The sequence below is a fragment of the Peromyscus leucopus genome, chromosome 20 (assembly GCF_004664715.2).
Source record: "Peromyscus leucopus breed LL Stock chromosome 20, UCI_PerLeu_2.1, whole genome shotgun sequence".
In the NCBI taxonomy this organism is placed as follows: domain Eukaryota; kingdom Metazoa; phylum Chordata; class Mammalia; order Rodentia; family Cricetidae; genus Peromyscus; species Peromyscus leucopus.
Genome location: NC_051080.1, coordinates 8,254,795 through 8,277,935, shown reverse-complemented (window position 1 = coordinate 8,277,935; position 23,141 = coordinate 8,254,795). Strand labels below are relative to the sequence as shown.

At 45.8% G+C, this 23,141-nt stretch overlaps 1 protein-coding gene across 2 annotated transcripts in view; it reads left to right on the top strand.

Moving 5' to 3' along the window:
- Ano6 (anoctamin 6) overlaps positions 1–14,333 on the top strand; it is a 187,564-nt gene extending 173,231 nt beyond the window's left edge. For both annotated transcript variants that reach the window (XM_028869300.2, XM_028869301.2), the window contains 4 exons: positions 405–610; positions 4,535–4,737; positions 6,209–6,314; positions 11,249–14,333. In XM_028869300.2, coding sequence (XP_028725133.1) covers positions 405–610; positions 4,535–4,737; positions 6,209–6,314; positions 11,249–11,458 — 725 coding nt within the window. In that variant the 3' untranslated portion in view covers positions 11,459–14,333. The remainder of the gene's footprint in view (positions 1–404; positions 611–4,534; positions 4,738–6,208; positions 6,315–11,248) is intronic.
- Positions 14,334–23,141: the final 8,808 nt, after the last annotated feature.

Sequence of the window (23,141 nt, the reverse complement as noted above, 5' to 3'; positions counted from 1 at the left end):
CATAGCCACACATTTCGGTTTCTCTTTGATTGCTAGATACTTCCACTTTGCTCTTTAGATTCCCAAGCCATGAGTCTGCTTCTAACATTATCTTAACATGAAAAGGAAACATATTACCAGGAAGTCACTGTGGTGGAGTCAATGAGTTTTCAATCTGTTGTTTCTTTTGAGTGAATATATGTGAAGGAAATAAGCCATGCTCAGTCTCCTTTCTTTAGATTTCATATTTGCGTTTTGTTTACGTTGTCTTGCTGTGAGCGCTGAGTTGTGATTGACTGTGAATGTGTCTCCTCCCTTGGGTGGGTTCTTTGTTTGCCTTTCTCTTTCTTTACAAGAATAAAGGAAAAATACGTTGTCCTGCCGTCTGTCCTCCCCTCCATGACATGTGTCCATTCCGTTGACAGTTATTCAGTTTGGGTTCGTCACCTTATTTGTGGCCTCTTTTCCACTGGCTCCCCTGCTGGCTCTGGTGAACAATATATTGGAAATAAGAGTGGACGCGTGGAAGCTGACGACTCAGTATAGACGCATGGTGCCAGAAAAAGCCCGGGATATCGGCGCATGGCAGCCCATCATGCAAGGAATAGCCATCCTGGCTGTGGTGACCAATGTGAGTAGGCCTGGGATTCACAGTCTACACCTTCCACTATTATTTTTATTTGGTATGTGTGTTTTGCTTACATGTATGTGGACCACATGTGTGTTTGGTGCCTAGTGAGGACAGACAAGGGATTTAGAACCCCCTGGCACTGAAATTTCAGATCGTTGTGAACCACCATATGGGTGCCGGGAACAGAACCCGGGTCTTCTACAAGAGCAGCAAGTGTTCTTCACCACTGAGCTGCTTCTCTGGCACCCAGTATGGCTTTTAGTTGGGCTGCAACTATCTTTTTACAACACATTTTAATTGCTTATTATTGACTCACCACATCAGGACATCCTCCATGGGTAGTATCGCTGCTGACGTCTTTACCAAAAGAAACAGAGTAATAAGTACTGACACCTTTGACTCATATATGACATAAAAAAGCATCACCAAAGGGTGCTTTTAAACACAGACAGATATGGGTTCATTCAGAGTCAGAACACCTGAAGAGAATCCCACCATATATCACTATATATTCTGAAATCACATCTTTAAAATATTAACTGTGATGAAGGAGAAATTGGCCATCCTAACTGGGTATTGGTTACCTTCTTGTTTCCAGGGAAACGGCTCTTACGGGAGGTGGGACAGTCCCTACGTCATGGCTGCAGCAGCTTCATGACTACATGTGTCCCAGCTGTGAGAGCACAGCTGGATTGTGCGGCCTGTACAGGTTGCTCCTTTGGGCACAGGCCGAGAGGCAGTTTTCAGGCAAAGCAATTTAATGGCAGCCTACCCAAGGATCTCTTGCCTCCCCTTGTCCTCCAAACCAGGATTATTTCTACCCATATTTCACCACCAGTCTCACCAGGCCAGCTTCCGGGACAAAACGATTTTCTTAAAAAATTTTAGCTTCTTAAAGCACAGTTTCTGGGTCCCCCATGAACTCCTGGGAAAGCAGAAGAGAAAGGGAGAGGCCATGTCTGTCACAGGCTCTGGAGGAGGGAAGTGGGCTGTGGAGTCAGGCCGCTCTGAGCTCCGCTTCCCACACCACAGCCTGAGCTGTGGAATCCCGGCCCTCTGCACACACTTCAGAGCCCCAGTTTGTATTTGGTCGATGAGGGATTCTGTCTCAGCGTGGTTTGGGAAGTCGGTGAGTTCCAGCAGACACATGGATCCCCGGTCCTCCTTCACATGGTTGCTACTGTTTAACTTCATTACCTGACATCATTAACCATGGCTCCCTGAGGACTCTGACAGGCACTGACAGGCACCTCAAAGCCAGTCATTGCACTCCCACCCCACCCCCAACTGGTTACAATGAAACAAGTTATGTGGGACACAGCTGTCACCCCCACCCCCACCAGTTTTCTGAATGGCAGGCTACCTCTAGCTTTGGGGAACTGATAGATTAAATCAGTTTCTTTCACCCAAATAGCCCCTACCTTCAATGCCCACTGTGTTTCAAAACGAAGACTCACGTTTAGAGCCGTGACAGCCAGGCCTTTCGAGTGCTACCGCCACGAAAGCAAGAATCTGTCACATCCAGTAGGCTACAGTACGTTAGGCAGGGCAGGAACGTGGATCCAGGCGCTTTAGGAAGACTTTGGGCAGGAAGGTTTGAAACTGGAGGGCTTTTTGTTTGACCTTCAGAAACAAACAACAAACAAGAAAATTGATCTGGTTCAAATTCCTGATTCCTCAGGCATTCTGGAGTGATTGTGTTAAACACCGTTTCCCTAGATCCATGCCGTGGCTCTTCTCCATGAGCACAGATGGAGGATTGGCTAGGTTTCCAAAGCAGTGTGAGTGTATGTGTGTGTGTGTATTCACACACACCGGGGGGCATACACCCCCACCCACTGGCTAACTGGGACTACTGATTATTTTTTTCTCTAATATACTCTAACAAAGCCCCTTACTAGATTTGTGTCGTTGATTACACTGTGGACAACCCTTCAGTCTGTACAATTAGCATTTGTTACACTTATAAAATGCACTGTACACATGCATACAGGTAACCATGAGACACTATCTGTTACCACACACATATATAACCCCTGGGACCCCCCACATGATGTCCACAACCCAACGTGTACAAAAGAGGGAAGAGAGGCCACCAAGGTAGGAGACACCAGGCAAGCATGTGCTGGGAAGTCATTTGGGTTAAGGCTGCTGGTTCCATAAATAAGCGCAGCTGACATTGTTGTGCCTTGCCAGAGCATCTGCTATTGAAGAGCAATTTTAATTTATTTTGATATAAATGGAACTTGTGTGTAGAACAGCATGGGAAATGAGGCGAGCTACGTTATGTGTATTCTTGCAGTGTATCTCGGAGCCGCTCAATTCAGGGGGGGAAAGGTACCTTGTCAGGAAACGAGAGACTTATCTTCCTTGTTGGCATTTTTGTACTTCCCTGAAGCACGTCTTCAGGTGATTCTGTAAAAAGATAGCATTGAGCTAAATGATAACAGGAAAACTTCATCTACTGAAATCTGGCAAACACCAAATCTTCTTGTCTTACCTCACTGCTGACAGGCAGACACACATGCATGCATACATACATACACACACACCTCACTGCTAAATGCAGCAGGCACACATGCATGCATGCATACATACACATACCTCACTGCTGATAGACAGGCACACATGTGTGCATGCTTGCATACATACATGCATACATATACACACACACATACCTCACTGCTGACAGGCAGGCACACATGTGTGCATGCACAGGCGCGCGCGCGCACACACACACACACACACACACACACACACACACAGATTCTTCACATCGCAGAAAGCAAGGTAACTAGCTTTAGTGGGGGGTAGGGAGGCTTAATTGTTTTCTTGCTTTGCCCGAATCTTGTTTGTTGGTTTGTGGTCTCACTGTAACTAAACCATGTGTCCAGATGAATACTATTAAAAGTCACTTGGTGCCAAAAACATGTCTGGTCTTGTGCTTCAGTTGGTGAAGCCTAAAGTACATACCCTTTGTCCTTCCTGCAAACCAATTTCATATACCAGAGTTAAAAGCCCAAATTAAAGATCTTTGGGGAAGGTCTGTGGGGTTCTAAATAGGCTTTCATCCTAGGACACTTCTGCCTGGCACAGACATGGACTCATCATTGACCTGTCTCTTCCTTCTATGCAGGAACATACGAAACTGTGTTATGTGATAATTTATGATTTTAGAACTTTATCCAGTTAATCTTTTGGAAGTTTGGATGTTCAGATACTAGATGTCATAAGGTAGCCTTGTTTTCTGACTGGGTGACCAAAACAAACCCAATATTGTTTATCAGGCCATGGATTGTCTAAGTAAGCCTAAAATACCATGGGGGTAAGGAGCGTGAGTCCAGTGGCTGTATATAACTATACATCAAGAGAGATGTATTTTATTCAGTGTTCATTCTTCTTTGTGAGAGACAAGTGATTTTTATGAAAAAAATCAGCTTTGTATAAATTCTTTATCACACAAATGAGTCCTATGAAGCAAGATTATCTTCCTAATAGTGACCCCAGTGTTATATTGCAAGAACGTTCTAAATCTAAACCACAGTAGACTCTCGTTTCTCTCGAGTAGAGCTCTGAGGCTAACTAACTATTACAACTTGGAGTAGCACCGATTTACACACAAGTTATTGCAAGTCAGTCCTGCTCTTCATGGTGCCTCAGTACAGTTAGTCTCCACAAATGGTGTTTAAAGAATTTCAGAAGCTCAGCGAGCAACTATCGGGCCTTTCCCCCATACCTGCCCTCAGAATGGAAGACCTCCCAAAGCGTCCTCTGCTTACGGGTGCATACCTGACACTTAGAAAGGAAATCGGTAAAAACAATGATTCTGTTACGCCGTGAGCCACAGCGACCATTCTAACGACCATCTAGCAACCATTCTAACGTTCCTTTTCTCATTCCCCCCCCCCCCCCCCCCCCCCGTAGGCCATGATCATTGCTTTCACGTCAGACATGATCCCCCGGCTGGTGTACTATTGGTCCTTCTCCATCCCTCCCTACGGGGAGCACACTTACTACACCATGGACGGCTACATCAACAACACTCTCTCTGTCTTCAACATCACCGACTTCAAAAACGCAGACAAGGAAAACCCATACATTGGGCTTGGAAACTATACCCTGTGCAGGCAAGTTTTGATTCACCTGTTTAAAAATGGATTTCATCTTATGAAAAGCCTTTTTGGCATGTGTGATAAGCTTCTATCTGGTGTGATTTAAGTCTGTGTTAAGAGACAATTTTCATGTGGCTTTCTTTTTAATAATACTCAAAAAAAAAAAGCTAATAAAGACCAAGGGTAGTACTTTTAAGCCAAATTTGAAACGTGTTCAAATGGATACATCATAACTGATGGAGGAGAAAAGCCTTGTAATTCTTAGAAATGGAGATAGCTGAGAGTTTTACACATTCATATCATTCAGTTCTTAAAACTGTCTTGTGAGGCCGGGGAATGTAGCTCAATTGGTAGTTCTTGCCTAGCTTACACAAAGCAGGGAAACCGGGAATGTGGTGCATGCCCGTAACCCCAGCACTGAGGAGGGACATGCAGGTGAATTGCTTCCAGTGGAGGCAAGCTTGGGATACATAGTGAGTCCAAGACCAGCCTGGGATACATCCTGAATTCAAGACCAACCTAGGATATATGGCAAAACTATTTCAGTAAAATCAAAGTAAGAAAGAGGCACACAGGCTCCGTGGTAGGAGCGCTTGCCTCCCGTGGGCATGGCCCCAGGTTCTGTTCCCAGCAGCACAAGGAAAGAGAAGCAAGACAGCTCAAGGATGACATGCTGGCACCTCCCTCAGCAAAGACAGAAAGATGGGTGCAATGAGGTGTCTCCTGTGCCCTGTGCTGGGGGCTGGGAGGTCAACATGGGTAGTGCAGCCTAGCTCACTTACCAGTGGGTAGTTTGTTGAACATGTAGGTCATGCAAATTTATTTTCTCTATTACAGATTCTTAAAACCCAAATTCATTTAATTCAACTGTTCAAAGCCATGCTGGTTCAGATTCTCAATAACACAACCTAGAAGTCAGACAGAGCCAAAAACAGCTGTTCCAAGTGGTCTGCTTGTTCGGACTGGACATAGTCTGATCTCAGTAGCTGCATTCTTGTCGTCTAACAGTGTATAGCCAGGAAACTAGACGTGGGCAGCCTGATGAAGACAACAGAGTTAGGCGAAAGGCTTAACCAGCAGGCAGTACCGGGCGCTATGGCCCAGTCGGCCTGATGATCACTATGGAAATGTACAGATCTGATGCTCCAAGATAGCTAAAGTGTTTTATGTCTTTTCAGAAATCAGGGAGAAAGCCTTGTGGAAAATATGTAAATACTTGTCAGTTTGTGAAGATGCGCCTTATTTTACATAGCTAGAATCCATCATTTTCTGATTGCAAGCTTAGTAAGTGACGGCTGGATAATTTTCTTCTAGTGTTTGATGTCAAACTGAACTTTAAGTGAAATGTAGTAAAAGTCTTTGCATCAGAGAAGACTCTGGTTTTTAAATTTGGCCCTGGTTTACAATATTAATTAATTAATCAAAATTAATTATTAATTAATTAATCAAAAAGATTTTCTCCTGATATTCCTGCATGTGTTTTCAGGTACCGTGACTTCCGAAACCCACCTGGGCACCCACAAGAGTATAAACACAACATCTACTATTGGCATGTGATTGCCGCCAAGCTGGCTTTTATCATTGTCATGGAGGTGAGAGAACCGTACTCTGAGATGGTCTACAGTCCTGCCTGTGCATAGGCTATCTATGTCCTTAAGTATTGCCAACTCTACAAACTATATAATCCTTCCTTCTTACTGCTTGCTAAAGACTGTTTCAGGACACCATCGAATCAGCATTGGCCTGAGACTAGACCTTCCATAACTCTGTGAATGAAATGGCTGTCCTCTTTCAATGTTAAAAAGTGTGCCATGTCGAGGGAGATGCAGTTCCACTTAATACAGTATTAACTGGGTGTCTTTTGCACTTTGGGGCGTTGAACAGTGTGTTGGATTGCGAAAGGCCTCTGCCCATGGAGCTATGATACATCTGTGTTATCATGATGTGCTACTGTTGCACATCAGCTCCTAGTGCTTCCTCTCTCTCTCTCTCTCTCTCTCTCTCTCTCTCTCTCTCTCTCTCTCTCTCTCATTAGTACTGAGAAAGCGACACAGCTGTAGACTGTCACTTGAGCTAGCCAATGTCTTTCTCAGAGTGGATTAACTGGTAATAAATGACAGCCTCAACATCTGTTGTGCAAAGAAAGAAATCAGCCCTTGCTTGTGTAAGCCACTCTAGGTAAGTGTTTTGTCATGTGCAAACACCAATCCAGCAAATGCCGAGGCTTTGCAATCTGATTTAAAAAGAAAAGAAAACCACTGAAGACTAAGAAAATGGGTGATGGAGGAGAGGAACACTTTCCGTAACAGACAAAAGGTGTCGGACATGGAGCGGAAAGTACAACATGGGTCATAAAGGAAGATGCAACCCGCCCAAGATGAGAGCCAGAGAAAAGAGGCAGGCGGCTGACAAAGAGCAGGAGGACTAGAATGGGGGAGGATTCTCCGCAGCGACCGCAGAGCTGGAGACGACGACTTCAGAGTGCTGACCTAGAAGTGCACTGAGAGGGAAAAATTGCAATTTCTCCACAGTTCAACACTGCTGAGCCACAGGCCTCTACAGAGAGTGATAGCAGACTCTCAGAGAACACAGAGGAGGAACCCTTCCCTGGCTCCCGTGAGGCTAGAAAGAACCTACATCAGAGGTTCTCAACCTGTGGGTCGCGACCATCGGAAATGCGCGTTTTCTGATGGTCTTAGGAACTGAGACCCCGCTCGAGAGCAAAATTACAGTTATGAAGTAGCAATGAAAATACATTTATAGTTGGGGGTTCCTAAACCCCTCGGAAATATGTGTTTTCCAGTGACCGTGACCCGCAGGTCGAGAACCACTAACCTAGATCCTAGACACAGACAAGCCTTGGCACAAGAGGGGAACTGGTGGACACAGCGGCATGTTTTTATGTTTTTATCCCAGTGCCGGGGAGGCAGAGGTGCCTGACCCCTGTGCAGCCCTGTCTCAAACAAAACAAAAATCCTCAACTCTAAAGAGAAAAGGAAGAAACACCAGGCCCTTCTCGCAGGCTCATAAATACAGATGTCCTCGTGGAATGTGTAGGCTGAACCTGCAGGAGAATTCTTAAAAGACAGCATCGTGCCATACTGGTTTAAACCAGAAAATGACCCCCTCCCGCCACCTGTGAACGTTAGCAACCTCTGCGCAGATGAAGTTGGAGAAGCTGAATCTTGTCCTTCCTCTCTTGTGCCCCTTCTGTCACACCTGGTGGCCACAGCATCCACTCTGCGGCTGTTCCCCAGTGAGGTCAGGGTCCCCGACGGCATGGCGGTGTTGGCGCCCCATTCCCCTTCCTCTCCTCTCTGTCCACTGTAACCATTCCTTCACTGCCTAAGTCACTGACCACCCCACCCCACCCCCACCCCCGCTCTGGCTATAGTGAATGTCTGTCAGTCTGTCCTGTAGTGAATTCCTTGAGCAGCCTCTCCTGCCCAGATGTGGATCAGCCCCCCTTCGGCTGCGGACAGGTCATCGCTACCGAAAATAGCAAACTCACAGTTAAGTTGCCCTCTAGACCAAGAGGGCCTGCCTGACACCCACAGAATGCTGCACCCAGGGTAGCGCACACGTTCTGTTCCTCTCCACAGAGCGGCATCCCCCAGGGCACGTCACGTGGGACAGCCACAGAGCAAGTCTCAGCACAATTTTAGAAATTAAAATGAGATCAAGTGGCTTTGCTGAGGACAGTGCAATTAAATGAGAAATTAATCAGAAAAATCTGAGAACGTACACATGTGCACAGAAATTAAATGACATATTTTCAAGCAACCAATAAAGAAAACAAGAGCCGGGCGTTGGTGGCGCACGCCTTTAATCCCAGCACTTGGGAGGCAGAGGCAGGCGGATCTTTGTGAGTTCGAGGCCAGCCTGGGCTACCAAGTGAGCTCTAGGAAAGGCGCAAAGCTACACAGAGAAACCCTGTCTCGAAAAGAAAAAAAAAAAAAAGAAAAGAAAAGAAAACAAGAAGGGATTTTTCTTTTAACTTTTAAGCAAATGATAGTGGAAATAAATGTGCCAAAGCCTATGGAATATCATAAAGGTGGTACTGAGGTAAGTCTATATCATTGGCCACATCAGATTAGCAGAGAAACCCCAAATAGCCTGTCCTGCAGCCTCAAGGATGAGAAACATAAGCTTCTCTGCCCGGCTCAGCCGGAGCCCAGCGCCACCACACCTTTCTGCGTGGTTATCTCCAGACAGCTGCCTTACTCTCACGTGTTCTCGTACCCTCTCTGGTCTACCCAGTCTGCTCCTCTGTGTACTCCAGACAACATCCTCATCTGGCCAGTTGCTCGGGACAGTGTTCTTAGAGTCCCTCTGCCCCCTTTCCTCTCGCTCCTAGCCTGTTGGCTCTCTCCTCAGCAGCAGACCATTAACCACTTCTTACTGCAGTCTTGCCTGCTTTCTCCCTGTGCCGGCTAGCCTCATGTTTGCTCCAGCAATCCTGGCAGGTTCACTTGCCTGATAGTTTCTTCCATGGTCACCTGCTGCCTTTGGGCTTCTGCTGAGACAGCATCCCAACCCAGGAGAAGGCTGTGGAGAGGTAACGACTCCCCTCGTGGCAGCCAATAAGCAGAGGGTAGGAGATAGAGTCTAGCACACACCACGATAACCTCACCTCCTCCTGCCAAACCCCATCCCCTCGATTGAATTTCAAGCGAGCAGCCAACCTTCAACACGGGGCTTTGGAGAAACTTTACAGAAACCAAGGTCCACCAGGCCAGAGGCGCCATTGTGTCTTGCCTGGGTGGGGCCTGACCTCTACCTGGAGACTACTGTGTTCTGACCTCAGAGTAAAAGCCAGAGTCCCTGCTGTGCCTTCCAAGGCCTCACATGGTCCAGCCTTGTCTGTGGTTCTCACCATCGCTCCTCCTCCCAGTCTCGCCACTCCAGATCATGTTCTGGAAGCTTCCCCTGCCCCGACTCTGCCCTCCTGATACCTGCATGATATATTCCCTTTGCTGAGTTATGTATGTGTAAACTCCTCTGCCGGAAGTGTCTACGACATGTCCAGCATCCTGTCACACTCAGTGGGGTTGCACTGACCCAGGTCCTCCCAAAGCTCCAAGCACTGTTTGGCACTAGGCACAAACCAATTTTTTTTAAAGTAATTTTTATGGCAACTCATCTTAATCCATTTTTAAGTATTTTTATGGCAATTCATCGTTATGCCTTTTGTACACCAAAAATACATAACCAAAGGGACTTTAAACCAAGTGACTAAGAAATGAAATTTAACTTCATCAGCAATCACAGAAAATAGAAAGCAGGACCAAAGTCAGGGTCCATTCGCAAATCAGAACATTAGCAAAAAGGGGGAAAAAAGGAGGCGGGGGGGGGGGGGGGGGAGGGAATGGCCCGATGAAATACAGCTGACACTGCCCGCTGCTGGTGTGAGCTAAGCCCCTGCACATGCTCGGGGAAAGTACTTTGTTACTTTGTAAAACTGGACATTCCTTTGTCCAGCTGTCTCAGCAGCGCCCCCTCCAGGTGCCTGCTCTTTAGAAACTTACAGAGACTGTTCCAGGATCCGCATGTTCACGAGGGCACTGTTAATAGGAAAACTGCAAGCCAGCCCAGTGCCTGGCAGTAGGGAACGAGTATGTTAACCGTGCGCTCACCAGGAGCATCACACAACAGTGAAAGTAAATGAACCGGCTACAGAAGTGGCAGGGAGGAATTTTAGAAACCCGTTTTGAATTTAAAAGGGGGTATTTTTCCGAAGACTGTGTAGAGGGGCTGGAGAGAGGGCCCCGCAGTTAGGAAGAGTACTTGCTGTTTTTGCAGAGGACCCGGAAACAGTTCCCAGCACCCACATGGCAGCTCACCACCATTTGTTATTCCAGTTCCAGGAGCTCTGATGCCCCCTTGTGTTCTCCACAGGCAGTGTGCAAACATGGCACACATACATACATACATACATGGAAAACACACACATACACAAAATTGTTTTTAAATGACTAAGTATTTTTATAAAGCTCAAATCAAGTAAGATTAAATACATTAGTAGTGAATACATACACATTTTGGTGTTTCTTTATAGTAAATTTACTTGCACATATAGGATAATATTTACTTTTGGAAAAGGAACAGGGAATTGGAAAAAGGCACACAAAATACAACCGCTCTGTCACTGGCCTGACTTTGTAACTTACAGAGGATCTAGGAGCATTCATTTTATTTTATTTTTTACTACACAGCCTAGACTGACCTAAGACTCAGTCTCCCATGTGCTGGATGACAGGGAACTCAATTGCCTTCACTCTTTGTAAGATGAATGTATGTGGATGAAGATACACACACTAACATACACTCCTCTCTCTCTCTCCACGTGCCACAGAAACATGGGATATCTGAAGGCTAACAGGTCATTTTTTACATCCTGTTGCTTTGAGACTGAACGGCTGCAATCTCTGTCCTATGCAGACTCACTGCCATAATGACGAGCAAGAATAATCTTAATTATTAACTAGCTGTGCCCCTCTAACATTGTCTTCCCTCTGTCCCACAGCATGTCATCTACTCCGTGAAGTTTTTCATTTCGTATGCAATTCCAGATGTGTCCAAAACCACCAAAAGCAAGATCAAGAGAGAGAAGTACCTCACGCAGAAGCTGCTTCATGAGAGTCACGTCAAAGATCTGACCAAAAACATGGGGCTTCTTATAGCCGAGAAGATGGGAGAGGTAGTTGACAACAACGTCCGCCCGAAACTCGAATGAGGGAGAGTTTTATGTCCCAAGAAGCACTTTAAAAATAATTAACTGTCCGATGTGTTATGAATCACTAAAGAGGATGTTGCTCCGTCACTTAGGCAAACGGGAGTCTCCACTGTGCCGATTTCTGCCTGTACCATTTTTTCAGTTTCGGCTAGTCACGCAGGAACTAGGAAATGGAAAACTTTGATCAAGAAAGGCATAAAACTGCCTACCTACCTGGAAACCCGGAATATGTTCCCCTTTTTTTTGATAAATTGAAATTTTAGTAACAGAAAAAAAGCCTCGAAGCATGCTTGAGTCCTTCCTGGGGACTTGGCTTTTCTGGTCTCAAGCACATACCTGTGCTTAGTTTTTGCATTTTGCCAAATCTTATCCCAGACCTATTTCGTCCTGACAGTACCATCACCAAAGACCAGGCATACCTCAGCCTTAATCGCTTTTGTGTTCTTGACAATAGCCAGCTCAGAATTGAGTTTGGATGCCATATTCGGTGCCAGGTAGACTGAAGCGTTCACAGTATTTCAGTGTCTTACTCCACCCCTAAGGAAGGAGACCTCGCTGCAGAAGACTCCATCTTCATTTCAGCCTGCATCGCCCCCTCCGAGAAATACTCATCCTAGATTAGCATGGAGAGAGAGGGTATTAAATGAAGCCTGTCCCCATACTCCACAGTGACACCTCTGCCTTCCAGCAGCACTCACTCCCAGCATGCTCTGGGCCTGATCCGTGTTGACTGCTCCACAGACCTTAAGGGAGTAAGATGAGAAAGTAGGAAAAAGGTAACTCCGACTGATCTGGATATTTAATTTACCTCTTGTTGATTATGTAAGTTTCTTAGGGACAGGATAATCCAATGGTTATGACTGTGTTGTTATCAACACGATGGGCTGGGAAATGTAAGCCCATCAACTGAGCAAACTGACTTACCCAGAAGGAAGGCTCTACCAATCAATCACGAAGCGCCTTCTGCTTGTCTTACTGCAAAGGCTGGTGGTGGCCTGCCGGCAACGGGCGTGGCCAGAGCAGCAGCCTGATGACTCGCCCTGTCCTGTGATCCTTGTGTGGCTGGCGTCACTCACTGGGAGCCCTACTGACTTTTCTGCTTGCCACGGTGACCAGCCTCCTTGCCGTCTCTGTTCATTTCCTAGGCCCGCTAGCTCATTTGGTAATCACAGCTGTGCTGGAGACAGATCTGCCTGGATTACTGCTCTTGGAGGGGGGGAGACCCTGGATTTAATGTGAGCCCCCAGCCTCCCAGGCCATCAGGCAATTAAGGGAAGGGCTGGTCGTCTACCCGTGGCTTGCTGCTCAGCCCTCGCCCCCCTGGTGCCTTGCCCTCTCTGCTGCTCACCTGAGCGGTCTCTTGAGCTCTGCAGCCTACACATGCTCAGCGTTCCTCTAGTAGGTCTAGAGGAGATGTGGTTAAACCACGCACCCTTGAGGATGGATGACAGAGGTCAGTGCTGGGTGAAGAAGGGAGGACCCGCCTCACAGCATTTGAGATGGGCCTCTGCTGACTGGAGTGGTGTGAAGTGCCTGGGTGCCCAGGAGCCAATCCAAGGAAAGTGAACGGTTTTAGAGAGCACCTTCTCTAGGCTGCAGTTTTAAATGCCTGCCCGGAATGGCCTATTAGAGTATCAACATGATTAATCAAAGCTTTTGAGTAGCCCAGTGGGGTCAGCGGGAACATTTCTCCACCTCGCTTGCCCTGGGTGTCCAGGACCTGCCATACAGTGTCTAACTGGGCTGAGACAGAAGTGACTGCCTCTCCCCACACCAGGGATGTTCTCACCCCACAGTTGACACCAGGTGCCACTCCCTGGCCCCACCCAGACTGCCTTGGTCTTCCTCACTCACTCTATTACCTCTTCTCCAGACCCTGTGCTTGCTTCCTAAGGATCGAAAGTACTCACACCTTACAACCCAGAGAAGGAAAGCTCTCTCTTTTCCTCCTTTCTTCCTATACACAGAGAAAACTTCAAATGAAAAGTGCATTTATTCATCAATGTCCCCCAGCCAAGAACTCCCTTCACAGTGTAGAGAGTGCCACTGTGGACAGGAGAAGACAAACAGACAAAAAAAAAAAAAAAAAAAAGAAAGAAAGAAAGAAAGAAAGAAAACCCTGCTTCTCCAAAGGGAGAACGTGTGATGTCTAATGTCACCGGATGCTGAAGAGCTAAGTTGCAGTGAGCTGTAGGGTCCCATGGCATCAGTATCATTCCGGCCTGTGCCAAGTTGGTAACGGAGAGGAATGGGGCGGGGGAGGGGGGGGTGCACGGAGAGACACCTGCAGTGGCAATCTGCATCTGTCAGTAGCAGTGAGGTAGCCCCCAGCCCCAGGAAAACCAAGGGCATGACAGTGCTGGGTGGGGGGAGGATCTGGCCCTCCACCTATCCCGAGTTAACCACTAGAAAAGTTTTATCCTTTTATATTGCCTTTGAATTTTAATGAATTGAAGCGGTAGACCCAATACTCAGGGGATTTTTCTTTAAACGTTCCTCAGATCTTTTAGAAGTTCCATTAGAAATAGAAGGTTGTAATTTGTCTTGAAACCAAACAAGGCCATCTGGTAACAAGTTCGTCAAGTTCTCTCCTTTGTAGTGCGCATGAGTCGTGAGTTTCATAGGACATTCGTTCGCGTTGGGGGCAGAACGTGACGTGTTAGTTACACACTTCTTGTGAGCTCCTTGCGTTCCCGTTACGTTTGAAAAGTGGAAGCAAGCGTTGCGCAGCTTAGCTGAAAAGGGACTGAAATTCATGATGCTTCCCCATACGATGTAGCATCAGTGTAATGTCTGTAGCTGATGTTTGTTAATTTCTATGCCTTTTAATATTTTTTAATTATGAGCATTTTAATAAATTCAGTTTTACAAACAATTCTATGGTCTAACTAGGTTTAATTGTCTTATTAATGTTTTAAAGGGAACAGGTTTCTAAGATTTGCCAGTAACTGGGTAAGTATCACTTAGATAATGGATGTATACTTCTGTAGAAGTCTATCTAAAATTACTTTTCATGGCCTGTGGTTACGTGGATTTTCTTAAAAGAATTAGGGTTGGGGTTTCAGCCGGGGTGGCTGCTAGTGATGGACTGAGCCTGTAAATCCAGGGGAGCTGAAGGCTCACCTGCTGACCAAGCCAGGGACACTCGAGTCACTGGTGAGATGACAGCCTTTATCACTGTCGTAGTTAGGGTTTTACTGCTGTGAAGAGACACCATGACCACGGCAACTCTTACAAAGGAAAGCATTTCATTGGGGCTAGCTTACAGTTTCAGAGGTTTAGTCCATTATCTTCATGGCAGTGTGCAGGCAGACATGGTGCAGGAGAAGGAACTGAGAGTTCTACATCTTGATCCACAGGCAGCAGAAGCAACCGTGAGTCTCACTGGGTGTAGCCTGAGCATAGGAGACCTCAACCCCCCCCCCCCCACACACACACAGTGACACACTTCCTCCAACAAAGACCACACCTACTCCAACAAAGCCACGCCCTACAGGGAGCCAAGCTGTATTCTTTCAAACCACATTCCACTCCCTGACCCCCACAGGCCTGCAGCCATATCATAATGCAAAAATGCATCCATTCCAACTTCAAAAGTCCCCATAGTCTATGACAGTCTCCAACTTAGTAGAAGTCTAAAGTTCAAAGTCTCTTTGGAGATGCATGCAATCTCTTAACTGTAAACTATGAAATCAAAATCAAAAAGCAGGTCACATACTTCCAACATAATGGCACAGAATATCCATTACTATTCCAAAACAAAGGAAAGGGAGTATAGTGAGGAAATACTAGACAAAGCAAGACAGAAAACCAGCTGAGCAAACTCTGCACCTCCATGTCTGATGTCAAAACACTCTTCAGATTTCCAATTGCTTCCAGCTTTGTTGACTGCAGCACACTTCTTTCTCTTGGGCTAGTTCCACTTCCTGTTAGCAGCTCTCCTCAGCATGTATCCCATGGCTCTGGCCTCTCTAACATCTTGAGGTCTCCAAGGCAATCCAGGTTTCACCTTCACAGCTTTACACATTGGCCTCTCTAGGCCCTCATTCAGGGACACCCCTGACACAGGCCTGGACTCAGAGGCTTTCTTTAGTCTTGGAGGAAGATTTCATAACCCCTTTCTTCTGTCCTTGACTCTCAGCCAGAACCACATGGCCAAAGCTGCCAAGTTCTGCTGCTTACTGTGGCTGGAACATGCTCCGTTTGTTCAGTTACATCTTCACCAGCTTTCTGTTTTACATGGTTACCTTTACTACCTAAGCTTGGCTGTCCTGAAACTTGTTCTATAGAACCGGCTAGCCTCAAACTCAGAGATCTACCAGCTTCCTCCTCCTGAATGCTGGGATTAAAGGTGTGTACCACCGTACCTATCTCTGAGATTTTCTTCAATCACTTTTCACAAGTTGGAAGTTCAGCTAGGTGGGATCTTGTCCATAGGCGTCACTCCCTTTATTCCACTTCTTAATCTGTTTATCTCCTTGAACACAGGAATTAGCCCCATTCTACTTCCTGGTACCCTTTTCTCCTCAAATTGTACATTTTGTATTTTTCTTTGCTTAGCTTGCTCCTTTTCATTATAAATCTTCATTAGATTTAACACTAATAACCCTGTGACAAAGCCAATATTAGGCTGTTTTGAGATCTCCTTTGCCAATGAAATTAATGCAAAACTCTTCACTTTAGCCTCAGGTAAACTTTTTGGACAAGGGCAAAAGTCAGCCACATTCTTCACCAAGATATCACAAGAATAATCTCTAGGTCACATACTAACATTATTCCCCTCTGAAGCCTCTTGAGCCAGCCAACAGTTAATCACCCTCAGCACCACTGTCTTCCATGTTCCTACTAGGATGGCCCATTAAGCCCCACTGAAAGCATTCAACTGTATTTCTAATCCACAGTCCCAAAGTCCACATTCCTTCAAATAAAAACATAGTCCGACATATCACGGCAATACCCAAGTCCCTGGTACCAACTTTTGTCTTAGGGTTTCTATTGCTGTGAAGAGACACCATGACCTTGGCAACTCTTATAACAGAAAATATTTAATTGGGGCTGGATTACAGTTTCAGAGGTTTAGTCCATTGTCTTCATGGCATTGTGTAGGCAGACATGGTGCTGGAGAAGGAGCTGAGAGTTCTACATCTTGATCCACAGGCAGCAGAAGCAACTGTGAGTCTCACTGGGTTTAGCCTGAGCATAGGAGACCTCAAAGCCCACACACAGAAGACAGACAGACAGACACATACACACACACACACACACACACACACACACACACACACGCGCGCGCAGTGGCACACTTCCTCCAATAAGGCCCTACCTTCTCCAACAAAGCCAGTCCCTATGGGAGCCATTTTCTTTCAAATCACCACAACCACTAACCTTCTTTGGGTTATGTTTTGTTCTGTTGGAAATGAGTCTCACTGTAGCTCAGGCTTGTCTCACCCTCTCAAGTTCTGGAACTATATAGGTGAGCTGTCATACTTGGATCTTAAATGCACTTAAGACCAGCACTAATAAGGAACTTTATCTTTTAAACATTATTAAGCCCAGCAAAGGATTACTACAAGTTCACTTCTAAAACAAAGCACCCACTTCTCAATAGGGAACTTCCCAGTAACTGACCATAAGATGCAAATTTTCTAACCATTTTTTAGAGACTTTTGTATGTTTGTCTCTGCTTGAAAATTTCAACATTTTAAAAATAATGTTCAGAAGACAAGGTGTCTAAATAGATGCATCCAGCACTCATTTTTCTCTCCACAGAAGAACCAAAGTGACATAGAGGCACAGGAGGTGACTGAACATTGGAAATGAGCAGGAGCCTGGAATCTAAAGGACTGAGAGAGGTAGGGCATGGTATCACCCTGGTTTCAGAGCCAGGGGTGAGGAGGCCTGTGAATGAATAGCTCAGTAAGTCAGATTAACACTCACACACTCACACACACACACACACACACACACACACACACACACACACAAAGCCTCAACAACAAACTGGATCAACAGGAAGAAAGAATATCTGACCACAAAACCAAGCTGTTGAAATAACCTATTCAAAAAAGGGAGAAAGAGGAGGAGAGAGAGAGGGGAGGGGAGGGGGAAAGGAGGAGAGAGAGTGGAGGGGGGGAGGAGAAGGAGAATGAAGCCATTCAAAGCGTTTGGAAACAGACATGCATTTTCAGAATACCACAGCCTAGACCTGTCTTAAAAGGAGACAGTGTCCCAATTTGGACAGATGTAAGAGTCAAACCCCTGCATATCGCCATCTCTGGGATTCCACAGACATTCTACAACAGTGCCTCAGCTGATGGTTTTCCCATGAGCCAGACTTGACTTGGTGGAGGGACTGTCCCAGACCAACTGCTATGGTGTGAATGCCAAATGCCTCCTATAGGGTCATTTAGTGCATGCCTGGTCACTAGCCAATGGCACTATTTGGGGAGACTGTAGAAAATTTAGGAGACAGGAGGTAGCTGGAAAAAATAGGTTACTAGAGGCCTACCTCTATGCCTGGTCCCCAGACTCTTGCTCACTCTTCCTCCCTCAGCCCCCACCATCATGATGTTGTGCCTCACCACAGTCCCAGAAACCCACGACCATGTCCTGTGCCTTCTGCAATGTGAGTAAGTAGTCTTGTTAATGCTAGGTGTTCTGTCATGGTCGTGAGAAAGCTAACACACCCACTGAGGGCTACATAATAGGGGACGGGTGTGGTAACACAGAGAGGAGCTGAAAGTACATCCATAAAAACTGGGGTCCAGGAGCCTGCTGAGAGCAGTGTGTGGCCAGTCACATGTGGCTTCATTTAGGTCTCTCTCTCTCTCTCTCTCTCTCTCTCTCTCTCTCTCTCTCTCTCACACACACACACACACACACACACACACACACACACACACCCATCGCTAAAGAAACCAAGTAAGATCTCTTAAGTTTCTTCTACAGCCAAGGACCTGGCTGTGCCCCCAACTCCAAGGTACAGATTGACAAGGTCCAGGTAGAAACTGCTCCTGATGTCATCATCATTCTATTCTTTACAGCTCCTGTGGGCATCTCAGCTGAGAGCAATTTTGCCTGGCTCCAGCTGTGGTCCACTTCTGCTTGATCTGGTGAGCATTAAAACTAAAAGCACCGGGCAGAAGACCATGTCCATCACCTCCCCACAGAGATGCTCATCTGGGAGGGGAGCCCCGTGTCTAAGCACAAAAGCCCACAACAGCAGTAGAATGCACAATTTGTCTCACATCAGCACCTACGTATCCCACCTACAATGACACCTGATCGTGTGTCATTGACAAAACCCATGAATGTTATGGAGCAGGTACTACTCTGCTGTGATTGACACTGCTTCTCATTAAACGCCTGGTTCCACATCAGTGTCAGAGGACAAACACGTTAGGTCCCTTGTAACTATTAGGGCAATAATAGCACATTTCAGTCAATTCATAGTGCCCGAGGGAGCCCACTTCAGCCTACCACATGGAAAAACCACAAGGGAGCACACAGTGATACCAACACCACACCTTCCAAGACTTCTAGAGTATCTACACTCATAAAAACCAACTCTTAATCTCTTTGTGATTTCCCCATGATGATTAATCTTATGTGTTAATTTGATTAGATAGAGATATGCCTAGAAGATAGTATGGCACACCTCCAAGTGTGTCTATGAGAGCATTTCCCAGGACTGATAGAGCATGAGGGCTCTGACCTGACTGATAGTTTGAAAAAAAACATGGCCTCCATAGGGAGTGGCACTATTAGGAGGTGTGGCTTTGTTGGGTATGGCTTTTCTGGAGGAAGTGTGTCACTGTAGAGGTGGGCTTTGAGGTCTCCTACACTCAAGCTATGCCCAGTGTGGCATACAGTTCACTTTCTGTGGCCTGCAGACCAAGATGTAGAACTCTCAGCTCCCTCTCCAGCACCATGCCTGCCTGTATGCCAGCATGCTTCCCGCCATAATGATAATGGACTGAAACTAAACCAGCACCAATTAAATGTTTTCCTTTGTAAGAGTTGCCATGGTCATGGTGTCTCTTCCCAGCAATGGAAATGCTAAGACACTCACCACATGTTTGATCCATTCATGGATTCAGAATTTGAATGCAGTATAGGATGTGGTAGGACTGTGGAGGGTGAGGTATACTTGGAGAAGTGAACCATTGGGGGTGTTCTAGTTAGGTTTCTGTTGCTATAATAAACCTGTGACCAAAGGCTACTGGGAGAAGTAAAGAGTTCGTTTGGCTTACGCTATCACATGAGTCATCATCAAGGGAAGTCAAGGCAGGACCTGAAGCAAAGACCATGAAAGAATGCTGCCTACTGGCCTGTTCGCCATACTTTCTTATACAACCCAGGACCACCTGCCCAGGGCTGGCACTGCTCACAAGGACTGGGACCTCCTACATCAACATTAATTGAGAGAATGCTCCCACAGATTTGCCTGCAGGCCAATGTGATGTAAAGGACTCCTCAGTTGAGCTTCCCTCTTCCCAGGTGACTGTAGCACAGAGGATCCATCTTTGCAGAGTCTATGTTGGCCCTGGCCCCTCTCTGCTACTGTTTCTGGATTATCATAGGTGAGCATCTCTGCTCTTCCACACCCTTTCGCCATGATGGTTTGTCTCGCACAGGCTTGGAAACAATGGACTCTGCTGACTATGAACTAAAAGTACTGAAACTATATCAAAACAAGTCCTTTCTCCCCTCACTGGTTTCACTTGGGTATTTTGTCAGAGGGACAAAAAGATCTAGCACACTGTCAACCTCCAATATGATAACGACCTGGGCCCCAACTCACTGATCACAGCCAAGGGAGCAACTATGATAAGAGGCTGTTAGTAAATTCAACACTGTATGACAGACTGACACACTAAGACATATCTTCTGGAGAAATCCACTTACTAAGATGGCCTTACCAATAAGGGTAAGAAAGAGATTCATTTTACCAGATGTATAAACCTCAAATTAAAACACACACACACACACACACACACACACACACACACACAAAAACATGAAAAGGAACTTATATGACACCTGCTAAATCATGACTCTCCAAAGATACTGAAATGTCTGCTAAAGAATTCAAAAGAATGATTGTTTTAAAAGGCCAATAAGATTGAACAAAATACAAATAGTTAAATTGAAAGACAAAGCCAGATATGAGTAAGAATATAGCAAGAAATGAAGATTTCGATAAAGATGGAATAAAAAAAATCTCAAAACGAGATAACTCCATCTATCATAAAAATTAGTTGGCAGTATGAACAATAGACTAGATTAAATAAGGAAGAATCTCAAAGCTTGAAAACAAGCTTTTCAAAAATAGCACAGTAGCTGGGCAGTGGTGGCGCACGCCTTTAATCCCAGCACTCGGGAGGCAGAGGCAGGCGGATCTCTGTGAATTCGAGGCCAGCCTGGGATACCAAGTGAGTTCCAGGAAAGGTGCAAAGCTACACAGAGAAACCCTGTCTCGACAAAAAAAAAAAAAAAAAAAAATAGCGCAGAAGCAAGGGCTGGTGGGAACAAGAATGGAAAGCGCATACACGAGCTGCTGAACACCATTAAGAGGCCAAGCCTGCATCCCATCAGCATCATCAAATGGAAAGAGATAAAGGTGAGGGGCACAGAAAACCTATTCAATGAACTACAATGGGAAACTCACCTAGTCTTGGGAATGACACAGACTTCTAGGTCCAGGAGGCCCATAGAACTCCAAATAGACATGACCAGAAAAGATCCGCACCCTGACAGAGAGTCCAACTATCAAAAGTACAGCACAGAGAATAATAAATGCCAGGAGAGAAAAATAATGCCAACTCACTTAAAAGCAACCCCATTAAGGTAACAGCAGATTTCCTAAGTAGAAGTCCTACAGGATAGGAAGGTACAGGATAATATATTTCAAGTCCTGAAAGAAAATAAATGCCCACCAACATTGCTATACTTAGTAAAACTACCATTTAGAATCAAAAGAGAACTAAAGACCAAATTAGGTAACAGCAGAGCTAAAGCACACTGCAGAAGCCAGGTATGGGGTCGCACACGTGTGACCCCAGCACACGAAAGGCAGAGCCTGAGGATCTGTGAGTTTGAGGCCAGCCTGAGATACATAGTGAGAACTTGTCAAAAACAGACAAATGAACAAAATCCACACTATAGATCACTGGGGGTCACGGCCACATGAGGAGCTGTATGAAAGGGTCACAGCATTAGGAAGGTTGAGAACCTTGGAACTAGAGCCATCTGAAAACATTGCCCTGAACTCAATACAGCTGTGCTGTCAATTCATTCCATAAGGATTCTTTAAGTTTCTTTTTTTTAACATGATTATTTTTTTATTGACTCTGGGTATTTCACATCATGTACCCCAAACCCACTCATTTCTCAGTCCATCCATATCTGCCTGCCACCCTTGTATCCAGAAAAATAAATAAATAAAAAATAAAAATTAGAACAGAAAAGAAAGAAGAAAAAAACAAAAAAACATCTCATCAACCCCCTAGGCAACATCTGCTTCTCTATCAATGCTCTATCATTCTGTGCATGCATCATTCCTCCATCTTTCCTACATCTCTGTTGGTGGAAGTTTCTGCCCCATCAACAAATCCCAAATACCCGGCAGCTGCTTCCCAAATTACCACACAGAGGCTTATATTAATTATAAATGTTTGGCCACTAGCTCAGGCTTGTTATTAACTAACTCTTACAATTAAATTAACCCATAAGTCTTATCTATGTTTAGCCATGAGGCTCATGGCTTGTTATCTCATTTTCTACATGACCTGCTTGCTTGGCAGCTGGCTGGTCTCCTGACTCTGCCCTTCTTCTTCCTATATCTCCATTTGGCTTTCCTACCCAGCCTTATTCTGCCTGGCTATAGGCCAAACAGCTTTAATTATCAACCAATGAGAGCAACATACATTCACAGCGTACAGGAGGGTCCTCCCACAGCACATCTCCATCACATTCATTCATAGTGGCAAGTTGCAGTGTGTCTAGCAGTATACCCTTCTGCCAAAGAGCCCAAACAGCTTTACTTGCAAGTGTTCATTTCACTGAGTCCTTAGGCTCCTTCAAGGCCTTTGGCTTCTCCTACAACATCAACACTGGACCCTGGTAGAGACTCTCAGATATCCTGCTGTTGCTCTGAGTCATAGGGGTCCCTGCAGCTATGGATCCGAAGAACCCACCCCTTCACGCATTCCAACAGCTCCTAGATGGGGAAGATTGTGAGGTGGGCCAACTCAAAGCCCTTGATCTATTGAGTTGGTCAGCCTGCCAGCTCTCCTGCACCCACGCCACCAGAACTGGCTTTCTCTCTGGCCTGCTGGGGTGTGGGACCAGCTTTCCCACTCTCCCACACCTCTGGGGCCAGCTCTCCTGCACCCACACCTCTGCAGCCAGCTTTCCCACTCTGTTCTTACTTTGTACTACTTCATTTCTGGTCTTGCACATAGGTCTCACAGTTTTCTTCTGTTGGGTTATACTTTCGGATTGTTGTTTGTGTCTCTCCCCTCAGTTAAGGCTTTCTCAATACTCTTTCCCTTATAGTCTTCAGCTACATCTCATCTACTCCTCTCCTCACTCCTACATCTTTTCTTCTTCCTCCCACTCATATCTGCTCCTTTTTTACCTTTTAGCTGTGACCTTCCATGGCCGTGAGAACCTGTAAAAT